The 20,975-nt window shown below is 43.9% G+C and overlaps 2 protein-coding genes across 4 annotated transcripts in view; one reads left to right on the top strand and one right to left on the bottom strand.

Annotated features, from left to right (window-relative positions):
* The window catches only part of EIF2AK4 (eukaryotic translation initiation factor 2 alpha kinase 4), a 112,630-nt gene extending 105,114 nt beyond the window's left edge, over positions 1–7,516 (top strand). For both annotated transcript variants that reach the window (XM_081230198.1, XM_081230199.1), the window contains 6 exons: positions 2,069–2,127; positions 3,253–3,350; positions 4,610–4,678; positions 5,086–5,130; positions 6,483–6,601; positions 7,278–7,516. In XM_081230198.1, coding sequence (XP_081086324.1) covers positions 2,069–2,127; positions 3,253–3,350; positions 4,610–4,678; positions 5,086–5,130; positions 6,483–6,601; positions 7,278–7,335 — 448 coding nt within the window. In that variant the 3' untranslated portion in view covers positions 7,336–7,516. The remainder of the gene's footprint in view (positions 1–2,068; positions 2,128–3,252; positions 3,351–4,609; positions 4,679–5,085; positions 5,131–6,482; positions 6,602–7,277) is intronic.
* A 138-nt stretch (positions 7,517–7,654) lies between these two features.
* Positions 7,655–11,461, bottom strand: SRP14 (signal recognition particle 14). Of its 2 annotated transcripts, XM_081230200.1 has the most exons (5): positions 11,378–11,461; positions 11,146–11,218; positions 10,507–10,619; positions 8,857–8,889; positions 7,655–8,358 (listed from the first exon to the last, which is right to left on the bottom strand). In XM_081230200.1, exons 1-5 carry the CDS (start codon positions 11,399–11,401, stop codon positions 8,269–8,271), a joined length of 333 nt encoding a protein of 110 aa, XP_081086326.1. In that variant the 5' UTR covers positions 11,402–11,461; the 3' UTR covers positions 7,655–8,268. The 2 variants fall into 2 exon arrangements, with proteins under 2 accessions (XP_081086326.1, XP_081086327.1); XM_081230201.1 differs by lacking the exons at positions 7,655–8,358; positions 8,857–8,889 and having other exon boundaries at positions 10,532–10,619; positions 11,006–11,218.
* Positions 11,462–20,975: the final 9,514 nt, after the last annotated feature.

Genomic DNA, 20,975 nt, shown 5'->3' with positions numbered 1-20,975 from the left:
ACAAAGTTAAAAGCCTAAAAACTAAAACTTAAAAAAAAAATTTGACCCAGCAATTCCACTTTAGGAATTTATAGTAAAATTATTCCATAGGGCTATGTACAAAGATGTCTATCAAGGCACTGTTTATAATAGCAGTTCTCAAACTTTTTGGTTTCAGAACCCCTTTATACCCTTAAAAATTATTTGAGGACCCCAAAGAGCTTTGTTTATGTGGATTATATCTATCAATAATTTCTGTTAGAAATTAAAATGTAAACATTTTAAAAATACTTATTTTAAATAACAAACTCATTACATACAAACCTACATAACATTTTTTAATGGAAGATAACTATTTTCCAAAACAAAATAAATGTAGTAAGAAAGAGTGGCATTGTTTCACATTTTTGCAGATATTGTTAATGCATTGTTTCACATTTTTGTAATCTCTAATGCTTTAGTAGAAGAAACTATATTGTCTTGTCTGTTTCTGCATTCAGTCTGTTGTGATATCACACATCCTGTAGTCTCTGGAAAAGTCCATCACACATTAATGAGAGGATAAGAATAAAAAGGATAGTTAACATTTTAGGATTATTGCGAAAATAGTTTTGACGTTGCAGATACTCTGTGAAAGGATCTCAGGGGCTTCCAGGGGTCTCTGGACCACACTTTGAGAATCTCACTTATAATATCACAATATTATAGAAGACTGTTCCAATTACAGTAAATACAGTGAAATACTGTGCAGCCTTTAAAAATGATTATTATGGTAAAGCTGAGTTTATTACAAGGAAGGGTGTCCACAAATAAGATGTATGATATGATCCCATTTTTGTTTCAACCAAAATATATAGCCCATACATAGAAGCATGTGTGGAATGATGGACCAAATTTTTAAATTATAGTTATTTCTGGTTAGTGGGATTACAAGGGATCTTAATTTCTCTTAAGCTTTTCTATATATTTGTAACTCCTATATTTATGCTCATAATCAGAAAATACAGTACTGTACTTCTTTTGGCTTATATCCGTGATTCTCAACCAGCAGGAGTTTTGCCCCTCAGGGGACATTTGCCCATGTTTGAAGACAGCATTTTTGGTTGTTAAACAGGAGGTGCTGCTGGAATCTAGCAGGGACCAGGGATGCTGTTAAACATCCTGTAGTGCAGAGGACTTGACCCCCACCCCCACCCCAACAAAGAGTTATTACCTGGTCCAAAATGTCAATAGTGCCAAGAAAGAGAAATCCTGGCTTATATAAAATAAATGTTCCTGCTTGCTTCTCCATCCCCAGCCCCTGACCTTGCCCATATGCACCTAGCTTGACTACATTCACCATCAGGCTTTTTCTAAGAGAATATAATGTTCTTGAAGTCACTAGGTATTAGGATTAAGAATCCAAATCAAAGGCAGAGGTTTAGAAGGAAAAACAAAAAATAGTCAACTAATTAAGAGTGACTATTAGTAATAGTACAGGCAAACATCATTAAGACGCTTAACAGGCCAGATGGGATTTAGTTTTAGCAGGGAAAGGTTTAAAATCTTTCCTCCATGTGAATGTTTATTTCCCTGTTTTCCCAAGATAGAGTGCTATTATGTCTCTCAAAGGCTATAAATTAATTCAGTCTTTGAAAGAACATCCATTCAACAGCTTTTGAAAGAATCTCATTTACTAAATGTTCTCCTGTGGGTGATCACCAAGGTTGCTGCCATAATGAAGGCGGGGCATTGCTAATGTTGCCTTGTATTGTGAGGGGAGCAGAAAGAACACCCATTATATTTCATTGAAATTAGCTTCTTATGTTGAGCCAGTACTTCACACCCAGCTGAATAAATCAGAATGTTGTCTCTAGAATGTTAATTTGAAGTGACGGCCTTGATAATTTTTATTTGCTCTTAACCAAAAGCATAATTAAGTGCAAATTTTTTTGTTTTTGTTTTTCCTCCACCAATAACCAATATTTATTAAATATTTTTATATTTAATAGAAAAAAGCTTCCCTCTAAGTATAGCTCACTGTAAATTATCTGTGTTGTTTTGTCTTGATGACTGTTTATTCTAATTGTTTTTGTTTGCTTGTTTTTAGAGAAGCTTCCGATAATCTTGCAGTACAAAATCTGAAGGGGTCATTTTCTAATGCTTCAGGTATAATTACTAATTGTAACCTAAACATAATGTTTGTGTGTGTGTGTGTGTGCGTGTGTATGTATGTGTTTGCTCTAAATACTTATGACTGTGGCTAACTCACTGCATCAGAAATATACCCTTAAAGTAACATATACACAGTTATACCAAATGGAATTTATCACTTTGAAACCCACATTCTAGAAAATGATAAAACCACTGGGAGTTTGGTGACTCTTTTTTTTTTTTTTTTTTGCAGTACACAGGCCTCTCACTGCTGTGACCTCTCCCGTCGCGGAGCACAGGCTCCGGACGCGCAGGCTCAGCGGCTATGGCTCATGGGCCCAGCCGCTCCGCGGCATGTGGGATCTTCCCAGACCGGGGCATGAACCCGTGTCCCCTGCATTGGCAGGCAGACTCTCAACCACTGCACCACCAGGGAAGCCTGGTGACTCTTTTGGTCCTGATATATCTCTGTCATATTTTTACAAGTGGTTTAATCTTCCTTTGATTCAGTTTATTATATAGGTCAAATGTAGATACATTTTCCCCATATGGAAGATTGAAGAAAAGCATTTTGAAATGCCTTGGAGAAAGATACTATATACATTTGTTTTCATGAAAGCCAAGAGGGAACAGTGGTGATAGTTACGCCTTTAGTTTCACCACATCTGTCAACCTGACTGAAAAAGACATGTCCCAGTGAAGTCCACGAGAAGACATACTTGGCTTTTAACAGAATTGGGTCTTCTGGGTTCATTTCTGTTAGCAGACTTTGTGCCACCATCAGATTTCAAATGCTTTGAGGAATTTAAAGAAGTATTCGAGTTTGGGAAATACTGTTTGATTTTTTTCTTAGGTTCATGAGGTTTGGCTCATACTGCCTCTCTGTGCCTTTGTCATCTCCCACCTGAGGAGAGAAGGCTGGTGATCTTGACAGAAGTGTCAGAACTACTGGGGGTTAGGTGGGTTCTGGACTCCTTCTGGTCCAGTGCAGGCAGTTGCAGAGATAGAACACAAAGCTCAGACACAATCCAGTCCATAGAATCACTCCCGAGTGGATTCTAATCATCTCCGCCATCTCTGTGGTGTGTTATAGAAAGTGGGACCAGATGAGGCCATAACGGCTAAAACTGTCTGTTTCAGGTTTGTTTGAAATCCATGGAGCAACAGTTTTTCCCATTGTGAGCGTGGTAGCCCCAGAGAAGCTGTCAGCCAGCGCTAGGAGGCGGTATGAAACTCAGGTATGTGGTCAGAGTTTCCTTGGCTTTCTACTGTGAGCTACAAAGGAGGAAGAGAACAGGAGAGGAAAAGAAACAGTTTCCTGGAAATGTTTTTCTTTCCACTTCCTGAACTTGGTGACTTCTGAAAATTCCATCAACACAGCATCTCTGGTGCCAGGATTCTGCCCCCTTTGTCCTCCAAAGAGGGGTCAGTGTACACTGTGGGCACCTAGATGCAGCTGTTGTCAGAATTACTGGATCCAAACAAAAACTTTCTGATCCGGCTCTAATAGCAGATGGGGTTTGTTTGTTTTTGCTGTAAATAAAGCAGAAGAGATCTACCACAAGACTTGGGGCAGGTTTCTCACTGCATACATGTTTTTGATATCTGCTATTTGCCTGATTCTGTGCTAAGTGCCAGTTAAAATAGAAAAAATGTGACAGGGCCCCAGTCCTTGAAGAGTTTATAACCTCCGAAGCATATGCATTATATAGTTGGAAAATAGAAGATCAGTAGTAGGATGCTGAATTAATAAGTACACTGAATGAGCGTTAGAGTGTGCTACAGACATGGGGGAGAGACAAAGATCAGTGTTTGAACGGATAATCAAGAAAGGCTTCATGGAGGTGATCCCTGAAGGATTTAAATAGGCAGGGAGGGAAGATGAGGGTGTTCCAAATGGGAGGGACAGTGGGAAGGGAAGTGCAAGACAAGGCTAATGAGCACAGGTGAGACACTGGCCTCATTTGGGAAGAGGGTATGAAGAGAGCAGTCATTATTTAGGAATGTAATTAGATTGAAATACAAAAGATCGAGTTACCTCATTTTGTTAGCATTCCTGGCTGTTTCTCAGAATGATGGGTAGAAACTTGTTTTTCATCTTTCTACCATATTTCAGTCCCATGTTCTCATTGCTGTCGTTGTCCCCTTTTTCTAAATTTAGCTTAATACTAAAATCTCCCTGCTTCCACATGCACTATTTTACACTACTGAGCTTTTATTAGGTTCATTTCAAAATTATAAAGAAATAAGCAGCTAGGTGGATTAGTAAACAAATTATCAAGATAGGCTATAAAAATCTCATTTCCCCTGAGATTATAATAGGCTAGACACTCATGTTACTGAGGTGGATTAAGAGCAAGTCCTTATATAATACTTGGGATCCCTTCTAGGCTTTGGTTTGTCACCTGTGATTGTTTCCTAGAATAAGAAATGAAATGGCAAGAAAGATGGCTTGGTTTGACAGCTTCTGAATTCTAACATGCTTTGTTCTTCTTAGGTACAAACCCGACTTCAGACCTCCCTTGCTAACTTGCATCAGAAAAGCAGTGAAATTGAAATTTTGGCTGTAAGTCACTTTCTTTAACTTTTTGAGGATGGCTTTTGTCCATACTGTCAAAGTAGGTTCCTCAGAGGTCAGGGCTTTTTTTTTGCTCAGTGTTAGCAGCATTGGGATGCAGGCCCGTTTCTCCTAGTTTCTTCCTCTGAAAGATTAGGGGGAAGGGGACTGAACACAAAAATCATCATTTTTCTAAATGTTTCAGGCCTTTGCAGATAGCAGTGTCAAATCTTTGGGGTGTGATGTGTGGGGCCTGGGAGTATTAGTTCACCAGTGCTGAGATCGCATCACTGTCCAGTTCAATAAGCACGGGAGCATCCCATTCACGTTGCTCCACCCAAAGTGACACCATAGGCACAAGTCAGTATGTGCTGCCTAGGTTCCCTGACATGATGTACATTTTTGTGTATCAACAGGTGGATCTACCCAAAGAAACAATCTTACAGTTTCTATCATTAGAGGTAAGCAAGATGAACTCTTCTGCATTATGGCCTTTAAAATCCCGAAGCTGTTGATTTGCCAAAAGAAAGTTGAAAATGGCATTATTTTCTTAGTGATATTAGGTATTCTTCTGGCAGTTCCAGGAATTTGGTAACATTGTTCCTTTTATGTGACATATGTATTACTAAATCAAATTTTGAGGGAATCACACTTTTCTAGTGACTTTCTTTTAAATTTCAGAGATGATTTTAACAAACACCTAGTGCTTTTACTGTGTGTCAGGCTGTGGCAGGCCTTGTTCTAAGCACTTTACAAATATTAACTCATTTAATCACAACAACCCCAAGGGATACGTATGTTACCTTCTTACAGATCCCCATTTTACAGATAAATGGAATCATTTTACGTTTTATGGAGAATGGGAGGCAGACAGGTTAAATATCTTACTCAAATCACCTAACTAGGAAGTTGCAGAGCCAGGGTATGAACTTAGGCAGACTAGTGGAATCTATGTTCTTACCCACTATACTGTGCCGCTTCTACAAACCTTCATTCCAGCTAGGGAAGCTCATTTGCAGAACTAGAACTACATGGAAGATGTTTTCATAAAAATTAAATTTAGGTCTTTTTTCATATGCTTTTTTTTTTATAACAGGTACATACCCTTATTATCAAATAGCCTAATTGAACTTTAAAAAAATGTAAATACTTACCTTTGCTATAAGAATGTTCAACTGTAAGAATAACTACAGGTGATTTTTGCAACGTCATACCAAAGAATGCTTTTGTCTATCTAGAGTGTTTAGTCACAGATTAAGTTAGACGAAAAATGAACTTTGCCCCAGAGCTAACATCTCGTAATACGTTTTGGTTTTTTTTTTTAAAGGTTATTCTCCATTTATATAAAATATTGGCTATATTCCCTGTGCTGTAGAATATATCCTTGTAGCTTCTTTTATAAGCTGACTTCCCCCTTCCCTGTTTCCCCTCCCCACTAGTATTCTGTTGTCTGGTAAATAAGCAGATACTGGGAATTTACTGCTTTATGAGCCACTCAAATGGGTATATATCAGAGGTGGTATCTCCATTTCACAGAAAGTCAACAGTTGGCAGAAATAACTGGTATAAAGTCACATGAGCACACTGGGGCTGCAGCACTGTTAGTCTGGATCTAGTAAACTGGTCTTGTAAAGAAACTCAGTGCTTCAAAGGAAGAACCCTAGCAGTCTGCCCATTAGTTCTCTCTCCCTGTAAATGATCTCTTCAGTATACTCAAAGGGGGGAATGGCATTGACATTTCACCAGTGACCCAGAAAAACAGTTTGAATAAACCCTAGTATCTGTTGTTAAGTCTTATCTATTGTCTTCCTAGTGGGAGGCTGATGAACAGGCATTTAACACAACTGTGAAGCAGCTGCTGTCACGCCTGCCAAAGCAAAGATACCTCAAATTAGTCTGTGATGAAATTTATAACATCAAAGTAGAAAAAAAGTAAGTTATCACGTGGGCATTGCAGGTTTCAGCATGGGTTAAAACTCAAAGAGGGTTTTTTTGGTTTGGGGGGTCTTTTTCCCAAGGAGGGGTTTTAAAGTGACAAATATCTTATTGTCACGTTGAGGTTAGATGGCTAATAAGTTGCTACATTAGAACTGCAACTGGTAATCAGGACTGTGAATCACAGTCATGATCCTGTCAATAACAAAACGCAGTGGCCCCAGTAGCAGCTATCCCAGTTATAATTTTTTTTTAATTACTCATTTTCTGAAGGGTGTTTTTTTGTTTTTACAATTATGAATGGGTATGAGTTTTTTTCAAATGCTTTTTCTGCACCAGTTGTAATTTTAATCACCCAGGTAACTCCTAGAAACATTTAAATGAACGAAAACAAGTATGACTACTTTGTTTTATGTCCCCTTGCCAGTTGTTCATGTTATCGTCCACTTAAAAGGAAACAACAAAGCCTGTGAGGTGAATGGTGGGCTCCTTGTATAGACTCTTATATTGTGGCCCCTTGCCAGTCACAGCTTCTCTAAAACTTATGTAATGTTTTTAGTGACTGGCCTTCCGTATTGTTGTTGATTACACAAAAAGTTAAGTGTTCTAAAAATAATTTATCAACCCTGTTCTCTACCATTATACTGATCCTGTCTTCTCCCTTCTTTTGCAGGGTGTCTGTGCTGTTCCTGTATAGCTACAGAGATGACTACTACAGAATCTTATTTTAATCCTAAAGAATGATCATTACATTGTTCAAACAGGAGCTTATACTATAAAATGTTGTACATTTATTGTTTTAAATTAGCTTTACGTTCTAAGAAGCTGTCCTACAGAGTTGAGCTTTGTAGGTTTTTTCATGTGTAATATATTATAAATTTATCTTTTGAATATAATAAATGTTTTCGTATATGTATTGTTTTTTAATTGCAAATCTATTAGCACTAAAGGTTTTGTGGAGCTAGAACACAAGTAAACAGCCTTGTTCTTCTCAGCCCTATATACTGAGCACATGAAAATGTCCAAAATAAAGGGCATAAAGAAATCAAATATCATCATTAACTCGGAATCTTTATTCTTGATGATTTTGTAATAGGCTTATCCTTAGTTTGGTTAAGCAAACTCTCATTTGGCTATGAGACCTCATTCAAATTTGCTAAAGGAGCTATGATGATAAAATTATACAGCCAAGTTGGGAAAAATACCCATGAAATAACACAACTTTTTATAAAATTGTCAGGTTTCAACTCCAGTAACTCATAAGACAGGGCCTAAAGCCTATTCATAATCAGTCATTCCAGAATGAAGTGCTATTGCCAGAAACTTTTTATGGGATGGGAAAAGGAATAAAAGATGGTCAGTACTGATAAATACAGGTTTAATGATACAGTGCTCTTCACAGACGGCTACAGAGACTGTAAACTATTGTCCAGAAACATACAACCATACAACGCAGATCACTTAGCCAGATATAAAATAAACTGGCTTCTTGTAACTACCCTGTAAACACTACAGCCCTTCTTCCATCCAAAAATGACCCTAATCTCACATGAAAACAGTTATTGTAGGGGAATCAGAAACCCAGCTTTGTGGCCAAAAGTAAAAACCAAAGGAAAAATAGCAATTCAGTGGTTAACTGGTGAAAGCAGGAAATCTGGTGCCCTTTACTGCGCTGCTTTGCTCTTCTTACTCTTGCTCTTTTTGTCCCTCTTCTTCAGCCCATCCATGTTAGCTCTCAAGAGGTTTGAATAAGCCTAAAAGACACAGAGCATGACCTTAGCAGGAAGAGTTGCAAATTGGTGGAGCATCTGCTGTGCTTCCATAATGGATTTAGGGTAGCCAAAATCAGAAAGCCTATCTGATAAAGCATATAATACCATGGGGATACTTGTATCCTAAGGAAAGTGGTGTAAGGAAAACACCCTCACGTTATAGCAGCTTCTGCAACACCCACTAGTGAGTTGCATGTTTTTTACTTTTTTTTTTTAAGCAAACATGGAAAAGTACAGGCAACTTCTTATTCAGCTATACTATACATAGAGCATATCTGAAGCCTAATACAACAAAATCTAGCTAAAAAAGACAATATCAGTGTTGAAAGTAGAATTCACAGCCTGGCAGCTTTTACTTGTAAACTACTGGTAAAACATCACAGCAGAGCAGTGAACCTAAATAGCAATCTTAAGCCAGTGTTAATTATTATGCTGACTCTTGCCCCGAGAAACAAGACACAGAGAACACCAGACACTCACCATCTGAAACTTATTCACTTCTTTGGAGCTTACCTGGAAAAGAATGGGGAAAACGTCACCCCTGTTATCCACATAGGAATCATCTGCCTCACCCAATAACAACTCAAAAGCCTCGTGAAGACAACATTCTAATCTTTAAAAATATTTCTTCCCAATTGCAGGGGTCATAACACACTAAAAGCTATTTTTCTACTCCACTTTCCTCTGCCTGAGGAACAAGCAAAGTAGCTCTGCACTTTGAGAATTGTACCAAGAGGGGAAAGAGGCAGAAGTGGGCTCCTTAAGAAGCTATGCCTCTTGCCTCTGTTGAAATCTCTTACACACACGGCACTGACTTTTTCTCAGGGTTCTGAGAGACGTCAAAGGACTTAATCTTTTGTGCAAGATACTTTTTTTTTTTTTTTTTTTTTGCGGTACGCGGGCCTCTCACTGTCGTGGCCTCTCCCGTTGCGGAGCACAGGCTCCAGACGCGCAGGCTCAGCGGCCATGGCTCACGGGCCCAGCCGCTCCACAGCATGTGGGATCTTCCTGGACTGGGGTACGAACCCGTGTCCCCTGCATCGGCAGGCGGACTCTCAACCACTGTGCCACCAGGGAAGCCCTGTGCAAGATACTTTTAAATTACTCCCTCCCCATCTTATTTTAAGCCTACCATTAATTCAGGCCCATTTAAGCAAAACGCAAACTACCACAACAAAAGAAATTCTACCTCTGAAGACTCCTTAGTCTTCCGTATTTCATGACACCCAACTTTATTTTTAAAAGCCACGTAAGCTTGCTTTACTGTAAAAGTCTTCTCAAGATAACTGGTAATGTGAGACATCAACTAATTATGGCATACATTCTCATGAATATCCTATGCTGATGTGATTAGAGGGCAGGTCTGGTTCCGCCCCAGCAGAATAAAGAAGTATTCATTTGGAATCCAAGCAGTCTCTTGCTTTGCCATATTCAACCTCCACTTTGAAAGGGAATAATACTAGGACTCTTGACTAAATCATATGCTCTCAAATACAAAGCCTAATATAATACATGTTTGGTACATGAACCACAAAGATAAATGAACAATCAGCTTAAAAGTAAAAGCATCTGGGGCTTCCCTGGTGGCGCAGTGGTTGAGGGTCTGCCTGCAGATGCGGGGGACGCGGGTTCGTGCCCCGGTCCGGGAGGGTCCCGCATGCCATGGAGCGGCTGGGCCCGTGAGCCATGGCCGCTGAGCCTGCGTGTCCGGAGCCTGTGCTCCGCAACGGGAGAGGCCACAACAGTGAGAGACCCGCGTACCGCAAAAAAAAAAAAAAAAAAAAAGTAAAAGCATCTGATACCAAGAAACTGTTCACTGAAGGCCCAGCACAGTAAAGGAATAAGGAATCAAATATGCCAATTGCTCCTTAACAGTGCTACTCTGAGTAAGGACCAATATGCTAATTTTATTTCTAACAAGTGTTTGGTTTCTACCTTCTTCGTTTTAATTTTGCTTTTGAGTTTTCTATTACTAAGGTAATAAAAGACCCTGATCCCACAACAGCTGGGGAGCTACACACTAGGCTTTATTTAATAACTTAAAAAAAAAAAAACTGGTTCAGATATACCCCTCAAGTTAAATTCAAGTCTTTAAACTCCAAAATTAGGAGTATTAGGAATCGAACTCACCACAGTGCTGATCTTCTTTTTCCCATCCGTAGCTCTTAACAGACACTTGTTGTCTGAGGGCTCAAAGCCCTCCACAGAACCCTTCCTTGGAATGGGTTTAGTTCGACCATCATCTGCATGAAAAATACATCCTGGTGAACACAGCCACAGATGTGGTTAACAGGTAGACGAAGAGTTAAAAAGTAGGAGAAAGATTCCAAGAGGATACCTAATCCACCTCCACTGATCTAGTTCTGTTAACCACATTATCTGCTATTACAGTCGCCTTGCCCACACTTTGGGAACCTACTTGCCACTTCCACGATGGGAACACTGTAATATCAAAGCAGACTAAATCTCACTAATCATGGCGCGGTTTGGGATCCTTGATAAAAATACGAGCCCTGACATGCTTGGGGCCCACTGGAACCGGAACTGACTTAGGTGGCTAAGTGCTGGGGGCCGCACCAGCCACAATCCCCGGTACTCTCCGGCCCCTCAGCCCTGAATGTGCCAGTACCAGGTGGAGGAAGGTACGGGAAGGCGGGGACGCGCGGCAGACAGACTCTGCCTGTGGCTCCCAGTCACTGGGCACCCGGGCCGGGGCATCGCTCGGCCTCCCAGCTCCCTTCCGGCCTTGCTGCATCCACAGCTGCTTACACTTCTTCAGGGTGATGAACACGCTGCCCGACAACCGGCACTTCTGGAACAGCCTGGTCAGCTCCGTCAGGAACTGGAACACAAGAAGCCCGGCCCCGTTAGGCAACTCCAACCCCCACCCCACCCCGCCCCCCGCCTCGTCAAGTCCCAGTCCCTCCCGCAGAAGGAGGCAGAGGTCCCGAGCTAAGCCCCAAACAGTATCGGTCCCTCAGCCGGCCAGCTCTGGCTATACCTGCTCACTCTCCAGCAGCACCATACTGGCGCTGCTGGTTCCACTCCGTCAGCATAAGCCCCAAGCCTTTGGAGCCGGAAGTTTCACCCGGGCTGGGCGGGACTTCCGCCATTAGGTTTCAGCTCTCTTCCACCCAATCCCTGCTTCCGCCCTCTGCCCGCCCGCCCCGCCCCGCGCCTGCGCTCTGGGGCGCCCCCTCCAGTCCCGGGAAGGCAATGACCCCGAGGCCCTTGGGCTGTTCGCGGTTGCACAGACAAGCAAATACTCTAACCCAAGCAGAGGGAGAGAGTGAGAGAGCGCAGGAGGGATCTGATGGAAACCTATAGTTGTGTATATTCAGCTGTACTGTTGTTCCGTGCTTCAATTTCCTCAACCTATAATAATAGTATCCACTTCACTGTGTGGTTGTGAAGAGCAAATGAACTTATATTAAACACCTACAACGGTGCCTGGCTCATAGAGGGTGCTCGATAACGTTAGCTGTTGTTTTCATTACCACGGTCATTGTAATAAGTTCCCATGGCGGGAACTCTCCATGAGTTCCCTCTGAACTTTCCCTCTTCTCTGACCAGGCTGGGTGGCCCAAGCTCTAGCAAGAGGGCCTGGAGCCATGTCTCAGTTTCAGCTCTGGGTTCAGTCTGGAGACCTGGGGTGTAGGCCCTGCTCTGCCAGTAGCAAACTTGAACCCTAGGTCTTGGAAGAGTCAAGCATGAAATCACGCAATGGGTTTTCACTGAGGGTCTCTTAGCCTATGCCAGGCACTGTTGTAGGAGAGGGGGCTGCAGCAGGATACAAGTTTCTAGTTTCCTAAAACTTGAGTTAAAGGAGTAGTGAGGAAATAAACAGTAAACTAGTAAGTATAGCTTCAGATAAAGAGTGCTGTGCGGACAACTAAACAAGATGATACAAATGAGAGTGACGGGGACTACTTTAGGTTGGGGTCAGGGAAATCCCTCTAAAGAGGAGAACTTTGAGCTGAAAGCTAAAGGGACTAGCCATTCAAAAATCTGGGGACAGAGTGTTCCAGACACAGGGAATGGCTAGAACAAGGGCCCCAATGGGGAAACAAGTTGCCCCACGTCCACAAGGCTTGGGGGGTGGGGTGGAGGCGGCATGTGGAAGGAGTGGTGAAGGAGTATGGAGAGCTTGGAGAGATATCCACTGACCAGCTCATATAGGGCCGATGGCCCTGGTAAATTTGGATTTTGTTCCAAATACAAAGAAAAGCTTCTGGGTAAGGAAGTTTTAAACAGAACGGTGACAATCCAATTTAGCTTTTTTAAAGATCCTCAGGCTGTGGTGTAGATAAGGCATTGTAGAGACAAGGCAGGAAATAGGGAGACCAATTAGAGGGTTGTATTAGCTTCCTATTGCTGCTGTAACAAATCTGCACAAACTTAGTGGCTTTAAACAACATGAATTTATTCTTTTACAGGTCTGGAGGTCAGAAGTCTAAAATCAATGTGTCTGCAGGGCTGCATTCCATCTGCAAGCTTCAGAGGAAAAATCTGTTTCCTTGCCCTTCTAGAAGCCATCTGCATTCCTTGGCTCATGGCCCCTTCCTCACATCATTACCACCTCTTGCTTCCATTGTCACATCTCCTACTACTGACTTTGATCCTCCTGCCTCCCTCTTATAAGAACCTTGTGGTTATATTGGACCTTCCTGGATAATCCAGAATAATCTCCCCATCTCAAGATCCTTAATTTAATCACAAAGTCCTTTAAACATGTAAGGTAACATAGTCACAGGTTCCAGGTATTGCGACATAGATATCTTGGTGAAGGTTTGGGGGCTACCGCAGAAGCTATTGCAAAAGTCCAGATGCTAGCAACATTTGTGATCAGGTTAGTGTATACTTTGAAGGTAGAGTCAACAGGACTCGTACTCAACTGGCTGTGGACATTAAGAGGAAAAGAGAAATCAGGGATGACTCATAGGTTTTTTAATTTGAGCAATTGGGTGGATGGTGGTGCCATTTACTAAGATAGGAAAGACATGAGAAGTAAATAGTTTTATAAGAAGATGAAAAGAGTTTGTTTGGTCTTATAATATCTGAGATGCCTATTGCATAGCCAAGTGGAACTATTAACTAAGCAAGTGCATATACAAGTTTGGAGCTCAGCGGAGAGGTAAAAGTTATAACTACAAACTGGGGAGTCATCTTCATATGCCCATGGAACTAGCACAGACTGGAACGGTCTGGTGAAAACTCCTCCTATAGGGCTGCCAGCAGAAGACTACCCTGCAATGACTACCACTATGAATAGCTTCTAAAGAGCCCTGGGCCTTGGTCTCACTAGCTCAGAAGTCAGAGTCCTAGTTGCAAGCCCCAGATTGGCCAATCCTAGATCATATGCTTGAGCCCAAGTCCTGGGGTAGGTGAGGGAGTGACCCTCTGACCCTTTTATATTCCTTGCCTTTCACCAAGACCCACACAATGGAGGATTACAAACAGGTACAGATCCTGGAGAACCAAAAGCCACAAGATAATCAGGGTGCTGGACATTTGGAAGAAAGTGTGAAATCATCAGAGACTGAACATATTTAAGATGTGCTGTCAGACTGCCAGGGAATGTGAGGGCTCACTTGATATTTATGGTCATGAATTTAAGTGAAACCAGTTACAGAGTTGTGTGATCCAAAGGTTGGCCTAAATGATGACCATTGTGCTCTAAGCCTCTATCATTCATTGAACATTGACCAATGTCCTTTAGAGCCACGGGCTTGGTACTGGTGACACCAGGGTGAAGGAAATGGCCCTGTGCTCGAGGAGCACAGAGCCTGGAGGCCATGATTCATCTGGGGCCTTGTCAGGATTGGCCCTCAATGTGGACACATTTCACTGCTTCCCAGGGGCTCAGTCACACCTCAGTTCCACTCAAAAATCAACAGTCATGCCAGCCACCCTGTGTGATACCTCAAGACCATCCCATGACAGAACAAGCCACTCTAGTAAAAGAAATACACAAGTCTGCCAGTTTTAGCATCACACGTAACCCAGTACAATTCAACTACTGACAGAATGTTCTTTGGGCTTTTTCTATGGGAAGTGATTAAGAGCACCTGTTCTGTAGTTCAATGCGTCTGGGTTCAGATGCCACCTCTGCTACTTATGTGACCTCAGGCAACCTCTCAAAGTCTAAATCTCTTCATCAGCAAAATGGCAATAATAATAGTTCACAGATGTTATAAAGAGTTTATATTTAAGACCCTTATGCTTGTTCAAATATGGTAAACATGGATACTTAAAATTAAATGAATTAAAATTAGATAAAAGAAAACATTCAATTCTTTAGTCTCACTAGCCACATTTCAAGGACCCAGTAGCCCCGTGTGGCTTGGATAGTGCAGATATAGAGCATTTCCATCAGCACAGATTCTATTGGACAGCAATACGTGGATGGTATTGAGGCTGACACATAATAAATGCTCAATAAAGAGTAATAAACAGTGCTATCATTTATAATAATATATCAATTCCATCATTTGGACACCACCATCTTGATTTCTGCCATTATCCAAATACCACCTGCACTATCAGTTAACACGTTTAAGTTGACTCGATTTATACTTAAACAAGTTTATTAAAAATCATTATCATAAATGGAAAACCAGTATTTCTGCCGTAAATAAAAGAATGATAAAAAGAACTACTATGAAACAAAATAATGTGGCTACATTTTAAAATTTTAGATTTAAAAATTAAAAACAATGAATAAAAGCAGCAAGGAAGTGAATCAATTTATGAAAATATACATCTGAGGACTTCCCTGGTGGCGCAGTGGTTGAGAGTCCGCCTGCCGACACAGGGGACGCGGGTTCGTGCCCCGGTCCGGGAAGATCCCACATGCCGTGGAGCGGCTGGGCCCGTGAGCCATGGCCGCTGAGCCTGCGCATCCGGAGCCTGTGCTCCGCAATGGGAGAGGCCACAACAGTGAGAGGCCCGCATACCGCAAAAAAAAAAAAATATATATATATATATATATATATATACACACACACACACACATATATATATATACATCTGAAAATAAATTCCCTGATAAGAAAAAATGGAATTGTTTATGATCAGTCAGGAGTAAAGGTAGCTCAGTGAACAAAGATATTGGAAGTCTCTGTAAATAAGATGTGGTTAAATTCTTTTTCTTTAATTTATTTATTTACTTAATTTTAGCTGTGTTGGGTCTTTGTTGCTACACACAGGCTTTCTCTAGCTGTAGTAAGCGGGGGCTACTCTTTGCTGTGGTGCACGAGCTTCTCAGTGTAGTGGCTTCTCTTGTTGCGGAGCATGGGCTCTATGCACGGACTTCAGTAGTTGTGGCTCATGGGCTCTAGAGCGCAGGCTCAGTAGTTGTGGCTCACGGGCTTAGTTGCTGCACGGCATGTGGCATCTTCCCAGACCAGGGCTCAAACCCGTGTCCCCTGTATTGGCAGGCAGATTCTTAGCCACTGTGCCACCAGGGAAGTCCCCAAGAGGTGGTTAAATTCTAATGTTGTCAAGCACCTGAAATCCTACCTCGCGATCAGGTTGGTGGCTTTGGGTGCCTGGAGCAGAAGAGTACATGCAGCAGGCAGCTGGGTCACTGTCTCCCAGCCACGCAGCCCATACAGCTCCCGACTCCTTCTCCCTCATCCTTCTCCCTCATCCCAGGAGACCTGGGGAATGGAAAATGGCCCCCAAATCTCCTCCCTCATCTGGGCCTTCAGCAAAGGGCTGCGCAGAACCAAGGGCAACACAGAGCCCCTCAGCCCACAGCACCGGCATCTACTTGAGCCCAAGTGCAGGGCCACTACCGGAAGGCATGGGAGAAAAAAGCACCCAAGAGCCCAAGGGCCTGGAGGAGTGTCCTGCTCATACCACCCAAAGCTCTCACTCCCAAATGCTGTGGTCACACATGCCCACCATTTAGTTGATTAGCTTTTAATTAGAGCTATAGGGTTTGAATTAGGATCAAGGGTCTGATTTATTTCCAGCTGCAGCCACTCTAATGCAATCAAGCTATGCAGTACCTGAAACATAGGGTGATGGTTATAAACACAGATGCTGCATCCTAGCTGCCTGGGTTCGAACCCCAGGTCTACCTCTCCTTGTCTAAGCAACCAGAGGCAAATTACCTGTTACCCCTGTTAAAAGATAATTAAAAACATTAAAAGGTGAAATCATGACTCTCATACACACATTCAAGATCTATTTACCTTATGATTAATGAGGGAACCAGGTAGATGCTACAAGTCATTCAAAGGAGACTCCAAAGAACAGACACATATATAGAACAGGAATATTGAGATCAACTTGTAAACAGAAGCAAATTGACTTTTCCACAAGAGGAGACTGCTGTCCCTTGAACAAACAGAATTTGAGTATCCATAGACAGGAATCATTGCATTGCCATCAGTTCTGTACAATTTAGAGTTGCAAACAAGCTCAAAGGCAATGAAAGGCTCCAATCAGATAGCACAGAGGATGTGCTCTAAACACTGCCAAGTTTTCCATTGGAAACACCCACTAATCTTTTTTTGCTTATTCCAAATCTACTTAAATCCTTCTGTGCCTCGATTTCCTCATAAAATGGAGATGTAATCCAAGCGCCTCCCTCCCTGTGTCGTGGGAAGGAGGAAACGAGCTAACGTGTGCATTATTGCGCCCTAGTCACTGAACTGCAGTTGGCTGTTCCCCTTTCCTGTTTGTCAAGGTATAATAGATTTATTCTACAGAAGCAGATCATGACAACAAGCATGGATCAGTGCCCATCTTGTCAGATACTGTGCTGGTTTGACGGTTTCCAGTTTCTGAGGGGGACCACACCTCAGGTTCTGAGCTGCCTCACTGTATGTAGGCCAGTGTGCTGACTTTAAGATCAGCTAAGGATGAAGGAAGGAGGGAAGGTATCAGCAAAACGCAGTAGAAAATGGTGTTGGGTGGGTTTGAGTTCAGGGTGACAGGCGTGAGGTCCTAAGGCCGGGGAGCCCTCTTGAGTCTTGGGAGGTGGTTAGGTCTGGTGGAGACATCTGAGAGAAGGCAGAGGGATGGCCAGAGGGAGGTGGCCACACATATCCTAGAAGTGTTCTAGAAGTCTGGGTCCCCAGAGAGAGAGAATACCCTCCTGATCGCCATGGTAACACATTCCCTGGGCTGAATACAACCAGAGGCTTGGAACTACCAGTTCCTTTATTCTTTCTGTCAGTCAATCAACAAATGTTCACTGTGTGTCTTCTTGGGAGACTCAAGCCTCCAGGGACTTCTGCCCCTGCCTGTGCCCCCAGGATGTAGTCCTGGATTCAGTGTCCTGGAGAGACAGCACGAGAGCACTGGACTGGGGGTCAGGGGTCCTGGGTTTGCCGCTGGTCCCTTACTTTGTGTGGGACCTTGATAAAGGCACCTATCTATAGTTTCCTCTGTGTAGTACCTACCTCGAAGGGCTGTTTTCAGGTTTCAATGAGATAATCCATGTAAAGCGCTCACAGTAAGTGCCCAATAGATGTATTTAATTTTTTTTCATCATCATGTTAAGGACTTAGACTAGATTGCCGAAGTCTCTTCCACGAACAAATTTATGAGCTACTGCTTCTCTCCCCCCAGCCCCACCTGAGAGCCCCAGGGAAATGTCCAGAGCCCATGAGAGCCAGTGGTTAGCACTGGCCTTCCCCTTGCTCACGGCGAGGTAGGGAAAGTAGGCAGTGCCACTAGGCCTCCCTCCAGGCAGGCACCTCAGGAGTGGGAGTGCCCCGCTGGGCCCTGCCTGCAGCACTCCCTGGGGCCGGCAGGGGACGCCCTGACCTTGTCAGACAAGTGCGGCCGCAGGCAGCCCTAGCCTTCCCAGGTCTTGTCCCATGACCTTAGAGCATAAAAATATCCAGGATTGTTAACATCATTTTTCAGAATCACTTCTGCTGAGGCTAGGAGTTTCTCTGTAAAGGACATTATCATTCATTCAATCACTGAGCATGGACTAAATGAGCACCCACTCATGCCGGCACCGTTCTAGGTGCTGGGGTCACGGGAAGTGGACCAAGTTCTGTGTTAGAGGAGAGACTCCTTTTTTCTCAGAGAATACCTGGCTTATATTTATTGAAGAATGACTAGTGCCAGGCTCACTTCTGGTTGCTTTAACTATATTCTCTCTTGAACCCTCCTAGTAGTCTTGGGAGGTGAATGTTGTTTGACGTCCACTTTCTGGCAGAAGACGCTGAGGCACCAAGAGGTGGAAAGATGTGCCTTGGTCACACCCCCAGTAAGAGGTGGAGTGGAGATCTGAACCTGGGCCCACGGACTTCAGAGCCAACCGCCATGCTGCGCTGTCCCTGACGGGGAGAAGAACAGGCAAATGGCGCAGTCTGAGGGCAGCCCAGACTGGAGGCAGGGCTTTCAGATGTCCAAAAAGGTGGTGGGAAAGGGGTAGGAGACAGTGAGAAGGGAGGGAAGTCAGAAAAGAGGCCAGCTCTGGGCACAGAAGAAAAACCTGGGGCTCTGCTCTCCACCTGTCATCTTTCCCCTCCTCCCTCCCAAGCCCCTGTCCCCCACCCCACCTCCATCCCCCAACACAGGCAAAATTCTGCCTCCTGGGTTCTCAATTCTTGGACTCTAGGCCCAATTCAGCACCTTCTGGCTGTGCTTCTGAAGAAAAGTCACTTCTTTAATCCCTATGAGCCTCCATTTCCTCAACTGTAAAATGGGAATATTCTGCTCACACTGCTTTGGTGGAGTGGTACGTTAGAAAGCACGGCAGAAAGGCCGGGTTTCATTGTTATTTTCCCCTCCTACTCAAGCAGTGCCCTAAGTACAAGCTTTCAGTCCTCCGAAACACCTTCCCCTCCACCCACACCAAACCCCAGTCTCTCACTAACCTCAGCTAGCTGTGCAGAGGCCACCCATCTGGTAGCTAAATCATGTTAATATGTTCATGACAGATGGTTAGATACGTCACACTCACTCCACTTTTGGAGGCAACTTAGGCAATATTAAACAAAGAAAAGACTCTAATGGGGGGATTTCAGGTGCTGTGGCTCTGGGGAGCTTCAAAGAAATTCCCAGTACCCCACAGACTACACCCCATGGGCACCTTGTCCCCGCTCGTCTGGAAGGTCAGCCGTGTGTAGAATTGGGTGGCGGCACTCATGAAGCACGTGTGAACTTTAACAGGATCTCGCCTTCTCATCGATGGCTTCCTTCCTTGCTGAGCCTCAGGAAGGCGAGGGCCACCACACCCCAGGTTGTACAAGGAGAAACTGAGACCAAGAAAAGCAGGCGTGGTTATCGCTCAAGTTGTCCCAGGCAGGCTAGAGGTCTGGGGAGTGAAGAACGCTGTCCTGTTCCTGCCTTCCTCCTCCCCCTACTTTTAAGAGTTTAGTGCGTGGGAGAAGGGGTCCCTTTATTCATGATGATTAGGAATCCCAAATTTTTAAATTTCCTGCCTGGAGTTGAAGGACAGGAAATTATGTAGCCAGAGTTTCTGTACAAATTACCCAGGTGTCCTAACTCCCCAAAGTAACAGATGCTCTTCATCTCTTGGCCTCTGTCATCATTCATCCTTGATTGTCCAGGGAAGCCCACTCCATGGCTCTGAGAGACCAGCAGTTGCAGATTTACATGGGAAAACCTCACAGACATAGTGAACAGACTCCCCGCCAGACCAGAGCCAAGTCCTGGTAATAACATCAATGAATCACTGACTTCAGTGAGTCATAATATCAAGCTTCGAGAGGCCTGCAAGATCTTTCTAGCCTGATGCTTTACCTTCTAGTTAGTCACAAGTAAGAAAGCTGAGTGAGACCCAGAGAGGGAAAGTGACTTGCCCAAGGTCACAAAGCTCATAATGGCAGAGTAGAGGCTGGAAACCCTGAGCCCCAGGCCCATGCACTTTCCACTGCCCTTCACACCCCTCTGAATGTCCCACATAGCTGTCGGGGAGGCGTAGGGCCCTCTCGATTAGCCAAGGGCAGTTCAGGCTGTCTCCTAGCAGGCAGGCTCAGTGTCAAGCTCAGGCCTCCCTTGGGAAGGGAAGAGCCTGGGGCCCATCTTCACACCCCAGGTGCCAGGAATTGAGTTGGAGCCTATAGGAGGCAGCTTCCTGCTTGGCCCTCATCCAAGGCCATTTCACAATGCGGGGAAGAGCGCTGGGCTGAGACTTCGAAGTTAGTTCTCCCTCCACCTCTACCCCAGCCCCGTCTAAGACCCCCTGGGGACAATGAGCTAGTCCCTAGGGAGACGGAGGCTGGAGAGCCGTACTGGGAGTGTCCTGAGCGGTGCCCTGAGGTGGCTAGCAGTCTCCTTGCAGGCGCCCACCACTCTCCCCTTTCCCTGGCCATCTACCTGCTAAGCGTTCACACTGGGGGAATCCTGTGTAGACGGGAGGTGGTCCACTCAGGCCAGCCCTGTAATACTCTCATTATTAGTCAGAGGGGAATCTGGAAGCAAGCTTGGAGAGGGACAAGGCCTTGGACAGCTGCCCGTAATGAGCCATCATGACTACCGGGCAGAAAATTCCGGGCAGGGAGGCCCAAGTTGTTCTTCTCCTTCTCCTCCCCACACGCCCCAGTCTGGGGTGACTGCAGTTCACACAGGAACCAGGACAGAGATGTTGGGACATTCAACGA

This window comes from Mesoplodon bidens, assembly GCF_964165515.1.
Source record: "Mesoplodon bidens genome assembly, chromosome: 3".
Classification (NCBI taxonomy): domain Eukaryota; kingdom Metazoa; phylum Chordata; class Mammalia; order Artiodactyla; family Ziphiidae; genus Mesoplodon; species Mesoplodon bidens.
The sequence above is the reverse complement of the archived record's forward strand: the minus strand, read 5'-3'. Positions and strand labels throughout refer to the sequence as shown.

What these genes read in the sequence shown, in the direction of transcription:
- SRP14 (XM_081230200.1), bottom strand. Translation starts at nt 11,401, where the DNA reads ATGGTGCTGCTGGAGAGTGAGCAG. An exon ending in GTTCATCACCCTGAAGAAGT is followed by an intron (nt 10,620 to 11,145) that starts GTAAGCAGCTGT and finishes TTTTTCATGCAG; the next exon opens with ATGATGGTCGAACTAAACCC. An exon ending in AAAAGAAGATCAGCACTGTG is followed by an intron (nt 8,890 to 10,506) that starts GTGAGTTCGATT and finishes ATTCTTTTCCAG; the next exon opens with GTAAGCTCCAAAGAAGTGAA.